The following is an 18137-nucleotide window of genomic DNA, read 5'->3' as shown; positions in this document are numbered from 1 at the left end:
TATGTATATAGGGAAGTTAAATATTTTAATACTGTATATATGTTTTCGTTATTTTACCTTCTGGTATATTTAGGAGATGTTTTTATTACAGGCACATTTCCCAACATTTTACTCTCCAAAATAAAAATAAAATCAAGAAAGGCAAGACTTCATTGAAGTAGTTCATTGAAGTAGCAGAATAGGGCAGGAGAGCAGAGCATCGCATGATGACGCAACGAATAGATAATCAGTGAGTAGATATCAAAGAGACTTACTTACCAGTCAATTTCCTTTTTTGGGGGGGGGATGTTTAAAAGGAGAGAAAGAAAATAATGTAGAATATAGAAGATTTAAAGGTGAAGCATCAGCAAGGAAAAATGAAAGAAATGAAAGAAAAAGAACAGGAGCAAAAAAAGGGGATAACTACTGTGTAGATGAGAAGGGGAAATCGGGGGGAAAAAAAGGTTGTTACTGAGCCAACTATTTCAATCTAATGAAACCTAGACAGACTGGTTGCATGCAAGACATGCACGGGCTGATCCCTTTGAACAGTACTAGAAGTTCATAGAAGAATATAGAGGGGTAGAAAACAAACTAAACTGCTATACTAACCTAAATAATCCTGCCTGGCATCCATGAATTATGAGAGTGAGAAAAATAATACAAGAAAACCCAACGCACATGAGGAAAGGTGAATGTGATAGTAAATGGAAAGGACACGAATACACACAAAAAATGAAACATAATTAGCTAGCAGGGAGCCTCGAAATAATTTGAGCCAAGGAAGAAGAGAAGAGAAACATCGGTGCACTTGAAAGGACAATGAAGGATCGTGATTTAATAATAAGTAAAAAAAAAAAATAAATGAAAGGAGAAGGCATAGAAAACAACCCACGAAACAGTCGTCGGAATAAACATAATGAATACAAAATCGGAGACCTGGAAAAATGGACAAAAAGAGCATTCAACTGGCTTCCACCAGTTCCAATAATTGTACGCCTAACATCGCTGCACATCTACCAAATCGGATTTCCTTCCAAGTAATTCCCCTCCGCACATCCCATCGATCTACCACGCATGTATACTGTTGCGGTCATAGCAGATGTACAGCCATATTCTCAAGACGAAGACTCGCCCGCTGTTGTCACCGCCTTTTTCTTCGGTTGGGGCGGTCTTCTCAGGCTTTTGACTCGGCTGATGAAGCCACTGCTACCACTAGCTGTCTGTGCAGGAGCCTTTGCGTCCTCGCCGCCGCCGATACTGGACTTTCGTTCTTCTGTAACCCTCTTTTCGCCTAGAATATCCTTTGGGCTACTAATTGATCGTTGTCTGGTCCGGGGAAGGAGGCTATCAGTCATGTCATCTGAAAGTTGGATCTTGGCACCTTTTTTATCGTATGCATCATCATAATCCTGTTGTTGGAAGAATGGGTTCCTATCGTTATGTCGCTTGGAGCCGGAAGTTCGAGGAGGGCTTGCCTGAGTGTGTTGATTGTTGGAATCAGCAGTAGAATCTGGTGAAGTAACCCGTGGGACTCTATCTCTATTGTTAATTCCGCGGATCTTTTGTGCGAGACTCTTCTTGCGCTGTAATCCTCCATTTTGTAAGTTTTGAGCTTCAGTCTCATTTTCACGCCGCTGGATGGCAGCGCGACTCGCGGGAGCGCCTTCCAGAAATGTACTAGTTCCCAAACCCATACTTTCAGCCCCATGAATCGGTTCCAGTTTTGCTGTTGGGTCGAATGCTGTGCTTTGGCCTATCTTGCTGCTAGTCAAACTACCAGTGCTTGCATAATCCGCATACCCCTCAGCCCCTCGTCCATGGAAGAGATTGAGATCGATATTGCTGTTATTAGGGCCAGCCCCACCCAAAGCCATGTTTCTCGAATCCTTCGCGAAAGCTTGCATTGGGGCCGCCCGCGATCCTTTACGATTGCGGTGGGGGTTGCATGCATCGAACGGTCCATCATGGTGGAAGACTTAACAAAGTAAATTGGAACATTAGTGAGAATTTAAAAGAAAATAGAAGATAAAACAAAAAGTATTTGTAAAGACGGCAATTGGTCCCTTACGGCCTGTCCCATATATGCTGGTAACATCCAACTTATCAATAACGTCGAGCCTATGGCCGTTTGTTCGCCTGCTGCGAGACTTGCTGTCCTTGTGTTTAGCATCACGTTCTCGATGTCTCCTTTCTCGCCTTCGTTTTTCCTCCTCAGGGTCGAGTGATTTTGACGGTCTGTCCATTATGGAAGAGTCTGAGTTCCGGCGGGGTCGACGTTGACTGCGGGATTTTGAAGACTCTTTGGGATCTGCGAAGACGTTTCCAGTTGGACCCCGCCTATTTCCCTTGCTGCGTGACTGTGATTCTTCTCCGGATGGCTTCCGAGCTGGGCGGCGGGAGGAGGCTTTATCATCAGAGAGAGTGTGTCCAGAGGGGGGGACATTTTCCGGTCGTGGGGGTGGTCGTCTTCCGTTTGAATTCGACGGCTTATCGGCTGGCTTGTCAAGAGAGAGGTCTTCCTACAAAAAAAAAAAAAAAATATGCCCTGCATTAGTATGTACGGCACAGGAAACTGAGCTGGTAATGCTTGACACTTCGAGTTTGTTGAGAGGCCATGGCACATACAAATAATTCTGCAACATGTCCGGTCGACGGAGGATCCGCTGATGGAAGCTTTTCGGGTGACATATTCCCGGCTGAAGCAAGGAGTGAAGCCTGAGATTCTGAGTCGTCGAGGAATGGGTTTCTTGACACTGGGCGCTGTTGTCTCAGGGGAGGGCCTGTTGTGGAAGCAAACGATGCCGAAGAGGCACGATTTCTAAAGGGATTATTGGATCCCAAATTGACAGTCAATCCCGGTGAGGGTTGCCGGTCTGAGAAGGAGAATGACGAAACGAAATTAGCAAGATCTTAGATGGATAGCATGGCAGGTTGGGAATTCAAATTGCCCCGGATGGGTGGTGTACGGTAGCTGGCAGGCAGTCTGAAACCACTAGTGATCGCAGCTGGCACAAAGAGGAGGCAGTAGTAGGGAGAAGAATGATTGATAGACAAGAGATAGGGCTTATGGTATTAAGAGTAGATGAGAATGGAAAAAATCATTGGGTTTGTGTTGTTGTTGTTGTTCTTGTTATTATTGTGGGCAAGTCAGAACACTGAATCAAAAAGAGAAATGAACATTCACAAACCTGGCACTGATATCGGGGCAAGAGACATGATGACAGGAGATGAGTATTATTAAGGACAAGGAGAATGAAGTCACCGCGGCAGTGACAACCGGTTTCAGGTCGGAGAAAGAAAGACCAGCAGCAGGTGGGGATCCTGTGAACCAACAGCCGGCCAACAATCCTGAAAGCACGCGACAGGAACAGGCCCAGTAGCTGTGCTTCTTGTGTCTTCTTCCCTTTCTTATTTGACAATGACAAGAGGATGGTGGGTCGTCGCGATGTGTCTTTCTTCTCCTCGAAACCCTGGAACCGCCCGTTGTCGTCGGCAAGTTGGTTGGGGTCGGGCGATGATCAGGGACAACTACGAGGAAACACGCAAACGACGGCACGGCGGACGATGACGAGGTGGATCCCTCCCAGTAATGGCAAACTAATCTCTAACCGTTCTTTGGGCAGTCAGCTAACTTGCCAGTCAGTGGCCGTCACAAAGCCAGGTCGATTGGTGATGTTAGGAGAAGCCTTCAACCCGCCAGGGCGAATCAACGTCGCTTCTCGAACGTGAAACAATCGGGGTGGTGGCCAAACAGCGCCTGAGGCTGGGTATTAGGGTGGGGAAAACGATGATGGACGAAGCTGTCAAGACCAACTGAAAGAAAGACAGACAACGAGGTGGATCAAACGATTGAATGGATAGGCATGCTTACCGGTGAGACTGAATGCCTCTGATTGATTTAAGGAGTGTACCGTCGGAGAAAACAAGGGGGGAACACGGATCAATATGTTAGTGACGGGACACGAGGATCCATGGATGGGGAAAATGAAGGAGTAAACGCGGAACGGATAAAGGGGCTGCTTTAGTTCACTTATCAAGGTGCAGGCTAAAACATGGCCTGGTTGCAGTCATCGATAAGCAATAAGAACCTCCAGCTACAATCTTCTGCCACCGCTGAACAGAGGGGAATTTTGACAACAATCAATGTACGTAATCTGTCAGCAACATCGAGGTTCGTCCACGATAGAGCAATTGATCACGCTGCTGCAAACAGACGGCGACTGGCGAGGTGAGCTACATGAAATTCGCCGTACGGAATTCTGTGTATCGATGAATATTATTTGACTGAATTCCGAAGTTCCGAGTTAACGCACTCTATATATGGATTTTTACCTCTGCTTTGATAAATAGAAATTCAACGTCAATCCGTTACATCAGAGCGCGGGAAGATCCATTTAAATACTCTACGATGTAATTAATATGCTTCCGACCTAGGTAATCTGCAAAAGAAAACAGGAAACTTGTTAGACCAACCCAAGCCCGTTGATTTTCCATGATCCTCAGTGCAGTGCATCGAGAACTCTGCTCTACAACAGAATTGTATGTTCCAATCCTGTTTAAGGACAGTTGAGCCTCTTCATTGACCTCATATGGCTCAAACCCTTTGCCTCGCCTGTTCATCCCTTGCCTTTTCAATGCCCCTAGGCCCTCATGCTCATATCTCCCCTGTCAAGGTTCTGATATAAACTGCTGTGCTCGTAGGATCCAGAGAGATGGATATATATGCAAGGGGGAAAGAAGGGAAGATCTGCGGATTTGTTGCATTAATTGCCTACGAACGGAAAACCACCATGTTTGCAATGTGATTGTTCAACCACCCGGACGACTGGCAACGGTCCATTTTGGAACTTGATGAGGGAGAAATGTATTCTATCCATCATAATGCACTCAAAAAAAACACGTATGTCGAATCCGACCTGCATTGACTACGGTTGCAAAGCAAGCTTACTACGTGGGGAATCTAAACCTGCAAGCGAGAAGAGAAAAAAACCCCTGTCAATCATCTACCAGCATAATGGGTGAGATTGTCGATCAACAAATGAGATAACTCTTGACCAAATATTCTGTACATTTTTCAGGGTTTCACAGCTGGACGGCACGTTGAGCCTGAGTATTTATCATCGGGTATGAAAGGCTCCCCGCAAGATGGAAGCAATCGCGTTGAAAATTGGAGATCGAAGATTTCAGAACGCTGCTTTTCACCCCTAACTCTGATTTGATGACTTACATACTCTGTAAGATTCCCCTTCTGATCGAGCCATCTCCGTGGAAATTCTCCTTCACATGCTCTCATTGGGCACACTGCATTGTTGCTCACCTTGATATATCTCTAGGGGAGGACTGGTGCAACTGGGCTGCTGCTTCGCATCCAAATGATCCAGAGTAATGAATGATGACTCGGTATGTAAGCGACGGATATTTGCAATGAAAATGGTGGGAGGCCCGGGGCTGACGATTGGACAACTGAATTTTAAAAGGTGTAGGGCATTTGATTATCAGGAAATGCTTCATCTGTTGTTATATTGTTAGTTAATTAGTTAACTATCCCTTCATTCCTGACATAACCATGATCCAATAAATATCCTCTTCAACCTTCGGAGACATGTATGTATACAGATTACTTACGTCTGTATTTAAATTAGATTTTGGCCTCATCATCCGCATACCATGGGCCTGTAAATCGTCTCTCTCTATATATACCTCTTTCTTTATCAGAGGTCAGGAAATGTTTGTTATCCAGACTGAAAATGGTGTGCTATCTATTGGTGGTCGACCATCTGTAACTAAAAAGCTTGTCAATAGCCAATCCTAGAGTCGTCGTTTGATAGGCAAATAAATAGCCTTATGTTTGACCCTCATGAAATCCCACCAAGTGGCATGAACGCCATTTCCCTTAAAAAATGGATGTCGACCATCGAATCAGCAGGGCTGGCTGTGGGAAACACGCCAATCCTCATAGCAGCAAAATGCCTAGTCCTTGGTGATTAGCTACGGAATATTAATAGTTAGTGGCTGCAACACCTAACGACGCCTTCGCGTGCTTTTTCTGCAACCAATCTCGGGATTTTCCATTGGCCTGATATTGCCCCTATCCGCATCAAACAAGGGTGTCTTGAGCTTCCGAGCTCAAAGTGGATCTAGTACTCCCTGATTTGAACCATCCCCCGATCGACGAGATGGCTGATGGGGGAGAGAATCCTGCTGCCATTTTGAGATATTTGGGGGCGGCAATATCATAGTTAATGCAAATCCGCGCTCAGGTTTCAACGGAGATATCCATCTTGGCGTCAACGTTTCAAGTGGAACTCGACAGTCGACATACTATCACACGGCTCTAGAACCTGCGTAAATTTGCAGCGACTCAGGTGCTAGCCAAAAGGGAGATCATACACCCTGCTGCAACTGGCGCAATTTGTTGTTGGCCAACAGTGCCTGAAGCGATGTCTACTGAGGCCTGAATCGTGATCGCTTCCGAGGTTTCAAAAAATAGAAAAATCACCGCCATTCTTCTCGAGCTGCTCTGAAATTTCGGGAAGCAGAGATTGAGGGATCTGGAAATGCTGGATTTCGGTGAGGGAGCTCACGTACATTCGCTAGTTGTTACCTCCAAACTTTCCAGATGATCATTGCTACATCCACTGGTGTACTTGCAATTGTTTTGCCGTTTCGCGAGAGTATCATTCTTTAGATAAAGTTAGCCTGTGTACCTCTAAAGAAAGGTTGATCAATGGCCTTCACTGTTTGTGCAAACTCCCCATTCAAGGCGACTTGATTCAGAGCCTACGTTAGCGACAAGGATGACACCGATGCTCATGTTACCGAGGATGATGCATTGAGAGAGATATCCAGCGAGTTCGCTCACGGGCATGGTCAGCCTCCCCAGTCTTGATTCCGTGGATGAGAACTCCGTTGTGCATTGGAGAGGAGGCGGTTTTAGGATGGGCCTCTCCACAGTCGGATTGACTACCCCACTGCCGGATTTCAGCTCTGAGGCTACAATGAAGTTGGCTATCGTCGATGACTGCACGTGTAGGAAGAAATCTTACTGGACAAGAGCAATAACCTCCCTAAGATTGGACTTACCGGGCCAATATCAAAGCGAGATGTCGGCCCTTCAACAAGCATATCTATGCCGCAGGTCTCTACGAGTGCGATTGCGCCGCCCTACGCAATTGAAACGCTCCGATATTCTATATTTTTCTGGCACCTCATATTCTTCCGGCGTCGCCCCTGGTTTGCTTCTGGCATAAGTGTATGAGCATGATGCGGAGCATAATGGAATCACGCATATTTGCAAAGTTGACGCTTCGATTGGAATCATTGTTGCGGATTTCCAAGACTATTCGGAAGCTGGGGGACGTGGTTATGCGTGCGCAGGTTCTTGAGGATTGCTGGAGGGCATGTGCGCAACATGGAACGTTTACTGATCACCATGCCCATCCACATGAACATGCGCATATGAAATGAACAACTTCGGGGACTGGCAGTTCAATTTCTTTCTTTCATTTCTCATTTTCTCTCCTTTGTGAATATGGGGCTTGCATATCCAGTGGGGAAGGGTTGCGCAAATGCCCTCAGAAAATTTTCTTATCTTTCTTTTTCTTTTTTCCTTCTTCAGGAATGCCTTTGATGAGAGTCATCCGAAGCTGATAAGCAGCTCAGGAACATAGGTAAGGGAGGACTTCGTCAACTGTCCTGTGTGGTGACGAAGCACCATTTGCTCGCAGATAGCGTTTCCCCTGGTTTGAGATTCAATCAAGCCATTCCTGAGTGCACTTGAGAAGCATACTATAGCATCGCTCAATACCAGAAATCCCAAGCGCTTCATTCATTTTCTAATCTCAGCCCATGAGGTTCCACGTTAGTGGTCACATTCCTCCCATCTTCAATTTGAATACCCCCGAAGTTATCCACGCCGACTTTCCAAGGTAGCAGTTACAAAACACCTATATGCGCTCCCTACCGCTGGAGCTATAAACTACTATAGAGAGTTTCCCGAAAACTGATGTCCAATTTGGACACAGATGTTCTGTACACTAGTCCTCAATAGGAAGCCAAATATTCTCTGTATAAATACCACGTGATATAAACTAAAGGCAATCCTTCGTTCTTAAAGAGACCAACACATCTTCGACGCAACCCATGGAGTGTATTATCTAGACCGCGTGATACCTTACCCGAGTATATAACTCGGATTATCTGCCGCGCCTTTGGTAGAGTCACCATGACTCAGGCGAACCCTCCCAACCCTCCAATCCCCAACCTGGAAAATCCGCGGTTCACGCTCGAGCTCGAATTCGTTTTATCTCTCGCAAACCCCCATTACGTCTCTCACCTAGCTATCACATATCCTCACCTCCTGGGAGTGTCTTCTTCATCTTCCTCATCTCGTGCCGCCATCGATAATTCTGCGTCCACTCCTATCTCCGACGCGCAATCATTCGCCGCTTACCTCGCCTACTTATACTCGTACTGGAAACAACCTGAATATGTGCAGTTTTTAACACACCCAGGGGCGACACTACGGGCACTTCGGTTGCTGCAGGACGAGTCATTTCGCCAGGCTGTCATTCGTCCCCAGGTTATCGAGGCGCTGCTGGGTGCTGGGACAAAAAACGATACGGCAATTGGCGGAGCCGGAGAGAATATCAATAACCACGAGAAAGACGACCAGCATGAACCTGACGCCGCGAAAACAACTGCTGGCCTTGGTGGCATTGAGGGCAGAAACGGAATTGAATGAATAATAAGGCTTTCAACACCGTTTCTTTTTGCACCATTATGCACTGTCATGGAAACTTGGTGTTGGTGAGAAATCCGTCACACGCACCTAATTCAGAGGTGTTTTATAGGTCGTTGGGAGGACAGTGGGCGACAGGGGGCGAAAGAGGAAGACAATACTATTTCGTAACCATGTACATGTGCAATCTACGCACCACTTATGATGGTGCTGGTGATATTGACTGATTGGGCGATACCAACCCCATAGTAAGGGGATACTTGGAGCTTGGTCAAACCTCCCACATCTAATAAATCCACCAGATGCTTCAACCGTCCGCTGGATTTACGGCATTTTACCGAGGCAAGCAAGGATCTACGGCGACGGGGAAAAAAAGTCGAATGAATAAACGATAAAACCAAGCTTGCCATTTTCGAGAGAGGATCAAGAGTGGAGAAGAATATTATGTGGTTCCCCACTTTATTTTGGCCGTTTTTTCTTCTTTTTTTGGTCGTTATCCTTGCAGGACAAATACACCTGTCCGTGGCCCCGTTGGTAGAATAAAGACATGACAATAACCCAAACTTGATATATCAACTTTTCTAGATTTTCGAGTGTTCCAACTCCTGCCTTCCTAGCCGATCCGAGACTACCATATCGTCCAACCGGGTAAATTCTGATTGAGTGATCGACCTTTTGACGGGGGGAATTTAGCCCAGTAAGGCTTGCTCGGCCAGTCGGAAGTTGGGGTAGTCTAGATCTGTCAAACCACAACCAATCCGCCAATGGGGGCCATGGAGCGGCGATAATAATTGACTATACAAAGCACAAATTCTTATAGCAAGGCATTCTGGGTATTCGTTCAGTTTGTCACGGTTGATACTCGAACGGAGAAAGCCATGTATTTGCTACCAATACCAATACCAATACCAACGAAAACAGATAGCAGCAGGACGCGTTTGATCTGGATATTGTGTGTCGCATGCCAGTATTCTCGTAGCTGTCCATATATCGTGGGGTAAGGGATTCGATGGGAAGAAGCACTGGTTTCCCAACTTCCTATGGCTCACGCAGCTAGCCAGCCGAGTGGCCCGCCTGCCGTCATAGAGGCCTCAAGAGGGCTAGGAGGCAAGTTCTAGCCCACTGGCGGTTGCAGATATGATTCGGAGTTCGGATATTTCCTCTTGGGTCACTGTTGGGGTGTTTGCGTATACAGTGAATACAATACGTACAGGAACGAATGGGTGAGACAATGATAAATTGTTTCGCGCATTGCAATCATCAAGTTGGTTGCATAAATGCTCAGCAAACCACTGTGAAGGCCAAAAAAATTCAATTTACCTCGAGTTGAGAATGCTATTTTTTCAATTCCTTTGTCTCTGTTGGCTTTTTAAGCTGAACGGATCATGTTGATGTGTTGTTGGTGTTTCGCGGACAACTTGAAGTTTATTTTTAGGGTCAACCGTACCGTACTGTAATGGTTTTCCTGCCTGATATCATCCCATCTCCGAAATAATATTTCTTCTTTGGACTTCCCCTAAAGTCTTCCAGCAAACTTCTTTGGCACGACGCGGATGACCAAGTCTAAGAGTGCTGGATTGTTCATCCTTTTCTCCTTCTCTTAGATTGTAGAGTTCTCGCCTCTTCATGTCCGAACTGGGTCTGGTCCTGCTGCTCCAGCAGCCACCATTCCCTCCCCGTCGCGCTGTCGCCGTCTCATCCCCGAACCACCGCCCTCAGTCCGCCCTGTGAATCCGTCCTTCCCTCAGGATCCAACACTAAGTAATCACTGTTTAACGTGTTGGCCGCCACTGCTTCCCTGCTGGATAAAGCTGTACACTGCCGTTTATCAGGACACGCGCCCCCCTAAATTTTATCGCCGAATTGAACGCCATCCTATTCGACGTCTGGAACGACAAACATAATACGCATCAAGTTACTGGAGGCAAGGGACAACGGTTACCCAAATGAATTCCCTTCAGCAATCATGCCGACCGAAACATCAGGTCTTAATCTTGAAATGTTATCCACGGTTTCAGAAAGGCTTTCAGGAGGTGAAGCCCAACTCGTCAGAGCTCAGTTATCTCCTCTACTATGCCAGCACGCGACGAAGTAAACTGCAGAAGGTTGGCGCATTTCTGGAGAAAAGGGCTGCTAGAGATGTTTGGAGGATGAAGCTCGGGTATGGCGTCTATCCAGAACAATGTAAAACAGCTCAGTACTAATAAACGAGCGTATTTTTTTTTCTACATTCTAGGAATGTCCAAGTTACCCTCCAGATCCTCGCAGCGCTTATTGAGAAGGTTCCACGAGATCTCCCCCTATACGCGCTCTCTGTTTTGACCATAATTGATACTGTTCTCGGCTCAAATGACCTACCGATGGTAGAAGAGACCATAGAGACTTACGATATCTTTTGCCGTCATCAGGATATGACTGTCCTTGGTGCGGATCAGGAATACGTGAACCTATATAGAAATATTGTCAGGAGCTATGCGCAGCTGGCTTCAGTCGACCATGTAACTCCAGCGAGGGCGGCGCTGTCACTCCCCTTACGTATGAGATGGCGAAATGCTGGTTTGCGGGCTATCAAAAGTATTGTCAGCTCTGAAGCTCTGTCCTTGGACGGGACAAAGCAATTGGAAATTCTGATGCCGGTGATTCTGAGTAATCTTTATTCTACCGAGAACTTGCTTCCGTTGCAGGCAAAGGTTTTGTCTTCAGAAAAGCAGGAACGGGAGCATGCGCGACGACGAAGAACGAGCATCACGACAGTCCGGACCGTCGATACAACGGATGCGGACCCCACTACCGCTGCAGCGTCTACAGCAGATGCAGACAATTTGGCAGAAATTGAAGTCCGCGTTTTGGCACTGCGCTGCTTGGAGAAGATTTTCGCCGCTGGTAGTAATCGGGGCCAAATTCGCCATGCAATTTCCCTGATCCTGCAGTTTATTGTGAGCAAGAGGCCTCCGCGCCACTGCTCTCTGCAGCAGCACCCCGATTCTGTTGGTGCTGGTGACAGCTGGGCCACAAATTTGATGGAAGTCATCGCAAAGTGGTCACCAGTACAGGACCGCTTCATCATTCTCATTACAACCTTGGAACAGCTTGTCAATACCCCCATGGTTGACGATAAACTCGAATCGCAGTTGATCCTAGCATCGATGATGGACTGGTTACTCAGCTCTCCAAACAATCTTATTGGACTGAGCGTAATTGACGTCCTTATTAGTTTACTTCAACGCCTGCTTCTTCTCTTGCAGCTGGGGGGCCGATCTGCGAAAATGGTACACCACGGCGCACCGTCTGGGAATGTCGATAGCCTTCCAGAACTCGGAGAAGCTAGTGAAAAGCCGATCGTGGAGCCTAACGGTAATGATGTGCAACTAGCAGAGGGCACAGGTACTGTCATCCCTTGGGACGCGCGTCAGGAGTTGGTGGAGCTCCTGCAAAAGTGTATCGGATCTTTGGCTACACACATTTATTACACTGATCAGGTTTCTGACATGATTCGTACTATTATTTCGCGACTAAAGCCGTCTCCAACATCGGAACTTTCGAACCATGAGGCTGAAGGCGATCAAACTAATGTCATTGACAGCTCGGAAGATGTAACGGGGAACACCTTCTTTTCCTTCCCGGCTGCTAGAATTGTAGCTTTAAAATGCATCAAAAATATACTGATGGCCAATCTACGCAAGTCCATGACTGCAGCAGGAGCGGATTCGCGAAGCAGAGTCAACATTTGGGTATGGGAAGGTACCCAATGGCTTCTGCGAGATCCAGATCGTGAGGTTTCACACACTTACGTTGATGCATTTCTTTCTTGGTTGCAACTAGAAACTACAAAAGATGACCTGAGGGCGACATTTGAAACCAAACGAGAGCCTAAAATTGGTGCTAGGCGTGAGGTTTCTGATGCATCCGACAAATTGACCAGGAAAATCATCTCCACAGTATCTCAGCGGGATAAGGATGCCGCCATAGCTACGTCCAACTTTCTTCAACTCCTCCACCTGACAGTTTACGATATTGCAACAGAATATGCTGCAGTGGACTCCGATATTATGCTTTTGCACCTGTTACTGGCTAACCTGGTGGAGAAAATGGGGGTCAATGCAGCCAAATATGGACTTCCTATGATACTGAGGCTGCAAGCTGACTTTTTATCCAACGATGAGTCAATTTCTGCCGCTGCTAGAATCAACGTTTTAAGTTTGGTTCACGGGTATCTATGGGCGTTAGTTGAAAAATTCGCTCTCGAAACTACAAAAGTTGGTGATAATATCCTTAGAGAAATTTCCAGACGGAAGCAGAGAGGTTGTTGGCTTGAAAATATCCAACTCCCGCCACGACAATTAAATCACATTATACCCTCTAACGGACCCAGCCCCAACCATAATGTACAACTACAACCCGACAGGAGTATGTACTACCCGTTCACTGGTCTGTCTCAGCTTGTTGATCAAATTGAAAATAACTACAATACCGTTGTTAAATCACCAACAATCAGCCCTGCCAGTTCTCCTGGCCGTGCTTTTTCCACGCCAATTCTTGGGCAGGGAAGCGCTGCGCCAGGGAGAGTTCCGCCGGAAGAACGACTTCCAACGATTGTGAAGGAACGCATGCTAGCGCCATGGTCGAAGGAGGAATGCCTGGCCGCCATAGCCACCGAAAAAGCGCAGTCGTCATCGATTAGTGGTTCGAGAACCGGTACTTCGGCGACACGTAATTATTTTGCAACAAATGGACATAAGAATGGGAATGCGTCTCCCCCGAAAGAGGACAATATCTCAGCTAACCCACCCCAACGAAATCCCGATGCACGGCTTTCCGGCCCTCCTGGAATTACAGGCGGTTCGAATAGTCTGCAAAAGCTTCGGCGCCAGAGTGTTCCGGCAGGTTCGCACACATCCGTTGCGAGTTCAAGTCGGGATTCAACGGTAAGAGTCAACGAGCTTCGTCGGGTTTTGTCTGTTGTAAACGGCAGCAATGTCCGCCACTCGAGTCCTCTTCGCGGTCGCGAGGACTTATCTCAGGGGGTTGAAAGTGGTGCATCCAGCGCAGAAAGCATTCTTAGCGATACATTTTCAACCTCCGATATAGGAACTACATCTGCCGGTGCTGCAGCTCCATCCAATAGGCCCCAGCGAGAGGGTTCGGAAACCCCAAAGGCGTCCGTGTCTAACCACACCAATGCCTTAAATAGCGAAGAGAAGAATGGCCTTGGACAGTTAATGCGGGAGATTTCCAATGACATTCCACCAGTCCCTCCCTTGCCTGCAGCCCTCACAATACCAGGCGGATTCCCAAATGATTCCCCTCATATATCGCCGTCATACCCACCAACTGGTGTTGATCGTCCTTCAACAGCCCCGTCTCAGTCCCGCGCCAGACCAGTTACAAAAGATCAACATACTGTGAGCACAATGCCGCGGCAGAGCAGATCGTTGACCAGACAGAAGTCGCGAACTTCAAAGCAATTGAACACTCCCAGCGTTCCCAATCTCTCTCGGTATGCTGATAATTCGGTTCGCATTGTTTCCGCTGGTGACCACAGAGCATCCTCTTCCCGTGGACCCGGTTCTATTAGCATGGGTCGCCGCGTTGATGTGGAAAAATTGCTTGAAGGTCTAATAGCCGGCCCGGAAAGTGGGGAGGTGAATGGTGGCGGGGGCAACATTGTTGAGGGTTTGCCATCTCAATCCCATCCACCATACTCCTCTCATTCTAACCGATCCAACGAACCTCCATATTCTCTCAATGACACTGGTTACTACCCTGGCAAAAAGAATCGGGATATGTCTGGAGTTCGCAGTCTTGGTAGGGTAGGGAGCATAGCACGGCCTCCTTACTAGACTTCGCTCGCCCTTGTTCGCCACCTAGACGGCTTCTCTTCTAATACCTGCTCTTGCCTTTCTTAGCATCTATGTTATGCGCTTTATTTTGCGCCTCTTCATTCCCGCCCATCCCATATATTTCTCCCATTTTTTCCAAAACCTTTTTCGTTTTATTTCCTACAGGCTAGTTATCATGCATATTTCCACCCCTTTCGCTATTATGAGGTTTACCTACTCCTTCATGGAAGTCTTTCCTTTATTCTCATTTCATTTGTTTTTCCCTATCTCTACCAACCGAAAATGGCGTAGTCCACCTCCAATTCTTGTAAAACTATATTTCCTTTCCTGTTACATGCTTTTTGCCAATTGTTTCACCTTCTTTTTTTTTCCTTTCCCTAGCCTTTTTTACCTGTTGCCTTGCACCTGCGGTTTCTATCAACATACCTTTTTTTATAATTGTACGAAATATTTACCATATTTGCGTATATAATATTACTGATAGTTGGTCAGTTTTATTAGGAAATGTACCCTTGTTAGGGTTGATTTTCTTCTGTTGCCAACCCCCTCACTTTGCTGGGCTTACTGTTTGCCAATAGTTTTTATAGAATTATATAGATGGGATGGAATAGATAATAATTTATTCTTTAATATTTTCATATCTCCTATTAAATGGCTGGTTCTATACGACCACTATTAATTCTTAAATGCCCCACTGCATAACATATCCTCATACTCATAATCAGGTTGAAACTCACAATACAGAGACTCCGGATCACTCTCCATCTTGAAATTATACGCCGCTTCCTCATCCGAAATCAGTATTTTCTTACACCCATTCGCACTGGCTGACTCGGCCAACAACTGAATCTGACAACTCCTTTCCATCAGCCCAAACAAATATGCCGCCTCGTCCACCGTTCCCCCGACCGTCAGCAACCCATGGTTCATCAAAATACACCCCTTGCTATTCCCCAAAGCCTTGGCAATTAAGTCCCCTTCCTCCGCGGCCAACACCACCCCTCCATAAGACTCATACACGCTATGTGCACGGAAGAATTTGCACGCGTCCTGATTCAGCATCTCCAGCGGGCGTGCAAACGATGACCACGCCTTCCCATAGATGGTATGTGCATGGCAGACGGCATTAACGTCCTCGCGTGCCTTATGCACGGCAGCATGAATGAGGAAGCCGGCTGCGTTGGCGGGCCGCGAGCGGTTACCGCCGATGACGTTCCCGCTAAGATCCACGAGGATCATGTCGCTGGCTTTTAGCATGCCAAAGTGCACGGCTAGAGGGTTTGTCCAGAAAGCGTTGGTGTGTTCGGGGTCCCGGACACTGATGTGGCCGGACATCCCCTCTGTGTAGCCATGACGGGCCCAGATGCGGAAGGCCCCTGCCATGTGCTCGAGTTGCCAATGGCGTTTTAGCTCCTGAGAGGTGAAGCTGGGGATTCCTGGGGAGCGTTTTGGTTAGGTTTGTGCTTGATATATAGGGATATGTAGGTTGGGAAAGGGAAGTGGTTCATTTTTGATAGTCGAAGGATAAGTAATACTAGTAGTTTTATATATATATACATACCGGGAATGGCAATTCCGCCATGAGACAGGGCTTGAAGGGCTGTTAAGCCTTCCCCTCCGTAGACATGTGGCTTTTGCTCTTGCTGCTGCTGATCTCCCTTGGACTTTGCAACCGGGTTGTTCACAGGAAGCGTGATTTCTGAAACTGCCGTGGGACTCATACTGTTTAATATGGGGAGGTTTTGGTCACGATATACCTCCTGATTTTGATGTATACAGCTCAACTGCTATGATTATATATTGTGATCGAACTGGCTATAAATAGAAAACAATTGCCAGATAAGGGTTTTATTGAAAGTTCAGTGAAGATAAACGTAATAAAGTATCATCGCATAATATGCTTGCTGGAAGATTTCCTGGACAAAACTTTCTCGGTAATCCAATTGCTTAAGAAGCGCGTAGGAGTGGGGGACTGCGGGGTTTTGACCTAAAAAAGGGGGGAATGCAGAAACAACAAATCAATGACGAGGAACATATTCAAGCAAGGTTATTAGAATGCTTAGATCCAAGGTATATGGGTGTTGGAGGAATAAGTACTTATATTCAAAAGATTGCTCACGACGACAGGCGAACTGAGGCGTGACGGCCGTCAGGAAAAGTTACAGGTTAATGTGACCCAAATTTGTGTGTACTAAACATCGAGTTAAGCGCAACAACAAAGGTTCGATCAACGAAAGATTAGCTCAACCTGATCTCTGCTTGAATTATTCTATCTTTGCGAGAGCCTAAGTTCCAAAGGCGGGAGAGTGCGACATATTAGTATACACAGGTACACAGTAATGACTGGCTTGTCCGCGGCAGCTCCACCAATCCTCGCCTCTACCCTGTTAGACTCGTCATTACAAAAGAACAGCAATGATAATTCAGTTCGCGAGCGACGTGGAATGGTGGAGAGTGATCCATGGGACTTGACCAGAGACATAGAAGAAGGGGTTTCACTCATGCCGGGCAGGTCTGTTCTGAGCTGTGGTAGTGTCATTGGGATATCTGGGCTCCAGCCCACCAATGCGAACGGCTCGCGAGAAGGAACAGGAGATGATATCCGATATTGGGTTGATGAAGTTGGTGCCCATTTCCTTCTGACATTTTCTCCCTTTTTGTTTTTTTAATGGCTGTCTATCGCCTTGTAAAAAAAGTGAAAAACATGTTATGTATATGGGAGATGCTGACAGCCAGTTAGTTTTCGCAACATATCCTAACCACTCTTCTCTGCAAATACCCCGTCGACAAAGACTTCCCAAGGGCATTTGTGATACAGTATTTTGACTCACGACCCTTGTCGCGTCAAGCATTGTTTTTTTCTCTCCAGCAACGATCGCCAGACCGCTCACCAGAAGACCTCGAAACTATCCTAGATAATATCCAAACACGTCGTGTATATGATTTTGACGAACTGCTTGAAGCTGTATCTCAGATATCGAATATACTATTCGAGCTCCAGCAACGGCAAAACCAACCTGGAAACAAAGGAAAAGGGTACAACTCCGCTCCCGCCCTCCTCCTTATCGAGGGCATAGATCAATCACTCGAAGAGACCATTCGCACCTCCAACCCCGTGGCAGGCCATGCCCGCCTTGTCCCATTATTACGGACACTCACTGTATTATCACGAACGTACGCTTCGTTTCTCTGCGTTATCATTGTTAATTCTATCGCTTTACAGCACCCTCCTCAATCGGCCTCAGCTCAGGAGGCCGCTCTCACTCCAGCAGATGATACAGGTGCTGGTCAGCTGCAACGACAACAATATTGCCTAGAGCCTCCCGTATGTTCCATATTTTCCAACATCTCGAGGCTCTCGAAAGCGTCACCAACCCTTTCCTACTTCTCTGTCTTGACGCGGTCGCTCGACCAAGGCTGTGACGTGCATCTTTTAGTTTCCCAAATGCAGAAAAATATGATCATTGAAGTGGCGAAGCATAGGGTCGGGACTGAAGTTGGACGGTGGTGTGATTTTTGACGATCGGGGATTACAATAATAACGTGATTTTGTTGAATTTCAAAGTCGCTGTTAT

The 18137-nt window shown here is 46.7% G+C and overlaps 8 protein-coding genes across 8 annotated transcripts; 6 read left to right on the top strand and 2 right to left on the bottom strand.

The window, feature by feature from the left end:
• Positions 1-563: 563 nt before the first annotated feature.
• Positions 564-3198, bottom strand: HCBG_06713 (uncharacterized protein; the record flags this gene model as incomplete). The annotated part of the gene is made up of 4 exons (XM_045433762.1): positions 564-1957; positions 2051-2501; positions 2608-2855; positions 3171-3198. 4 exons carry the CDS (start codon positions 3196-3198, stop codon positions 1098-1100), a joined length of 1587 nt encoding a protein of 528 aa, XP_045285243.1.
• Positions 3199-4034: 836 nt separating this feature from the next.
• Positions 4035-4380, top strand: HCBG_06712 (uncharacterized protein; the record flags this gene model as incomplete). The annotated part of the gene is made up of 2 exons (XM_045433761.1): positions 4035-4127; positions 4333-4380. 2 exons carry the CDS (start codon positions 4035-4037, stop codon positions 4378-4380), a joined length of 141 nt encoding a protein of 46 aa, XP_045285242.1.
• On the top strand, positions 4115-4971 carry HCBG_06711 (uncharacterized protein; the record flags this gene model as incomplete). The annotated part of the gene is made up of 3 exons (XM_045433760.1): positions 4115-4210; positions 4280-4521; positions 4684-4971. The coding sequence occupies 2 exons, from the start codon at positions 4475-4477 to the stop codon at positions 4832-4834; spliced, it is 198 nt and encodes a 65-aa protein (XP_045285241.1).
• A 1877-nt stretch (positions 4972-6848) lies between these two features.
• Positions 6849-7232, top strand: HCBG_06710 (uncharacterized protein; the record flags this gene model as incomplete). The annotated part of the gene is made up of 1 exon (XM_045433759.1): positions 6849-7232. The coding sequence occupies one exon, from the start codon at positions 6849-6851 to the stop codon at positions 7230-7232; it is 384 nt and encodes a 127-aa protein (XP_045285240.1).
• A 904-nt stretch (positions 7233-8136) lies between these two features.
• Positions 8137-8930, top strand: HCBG_06709 (uncharacterized protein; the record flags this gene model as incomplete). Its single annotated transcript, XM_045433758.1, has 1 exon — positions 8137-8930. One exon carries the CDS (start codon positions 8207-8209, stop codon positions 8723-8725), a length of 519 nt encoding a protein of 172 aa, XP_045285239.1.
• A 1376-nt stretch (positions 8931-10306) lies between these two features.
• On the top strand, positions 10307-15052 carry HCBG_06708 (uncharacterized protein; the record flags this gene model as incomplete). The annotated part of the gene is made up of 2 exons (XM_045433757.1): positions 10307-10883; positions 10959-15052. 2 exons carry the CDS (start codon positions 10669-10671, stop codon positions 14560-14562), a joined length of 3819 nt encoding a protein of 1272 aa, XP_045285238.1.
• A 185-nt stretch (positions 15053-15237) lies between these two features.
• HCBG_06707 (aldolase) lies at positions 15238-16283 on the bottom strand (the record flags this gene model as incomplete). Its single annotated transcript, XM_045433756.1, has 2 exons — positions 15238-15998; positions 16124-16283. 2 exons carry the CDS (start codon positions 16281-16283, stop codon positions 15238-15240), a joined length of 921 nt encoding a protein of 306 aa, XP_045285237.1.
• A 511-nt stretch (positions 16284-16794) lies between these two features.
• Positions 16795-18082, top strand: HCBG_06706 (uncharacterized protein; the record flags this gene model as incomplete). The annotated part of the gene is made up of 2 exons (XM_045433755.1): positions 16795-17183; positions 17303-18082. 2 exons carry the CDS (start codon positions 16902-16904, stop codon positions 18080-18082), a joined length of 1062 nt encoding a protein of 353 aa, XP_045285236.1.
• Between the last annotated feature and the right edge of the window lie 55 nt (positions 18083-18137).

Source organism: Histoplasma capsulatum, assembly GCF_000150115.1.
Source record: "Histoplasma capsulatum G186AR genomic scaffold supercont2.10, whole genome shotgun sequence".
NCBI lineage: Eukaryota > Fungi > Ascomycota > Eurotiomycetes > Onygenales > Ajellomycetaceae > Histoplasma > Histoplasma capsulatum.
This window is presented reverse-complemented; position numbering and strand designations above follow the sequence as displayed.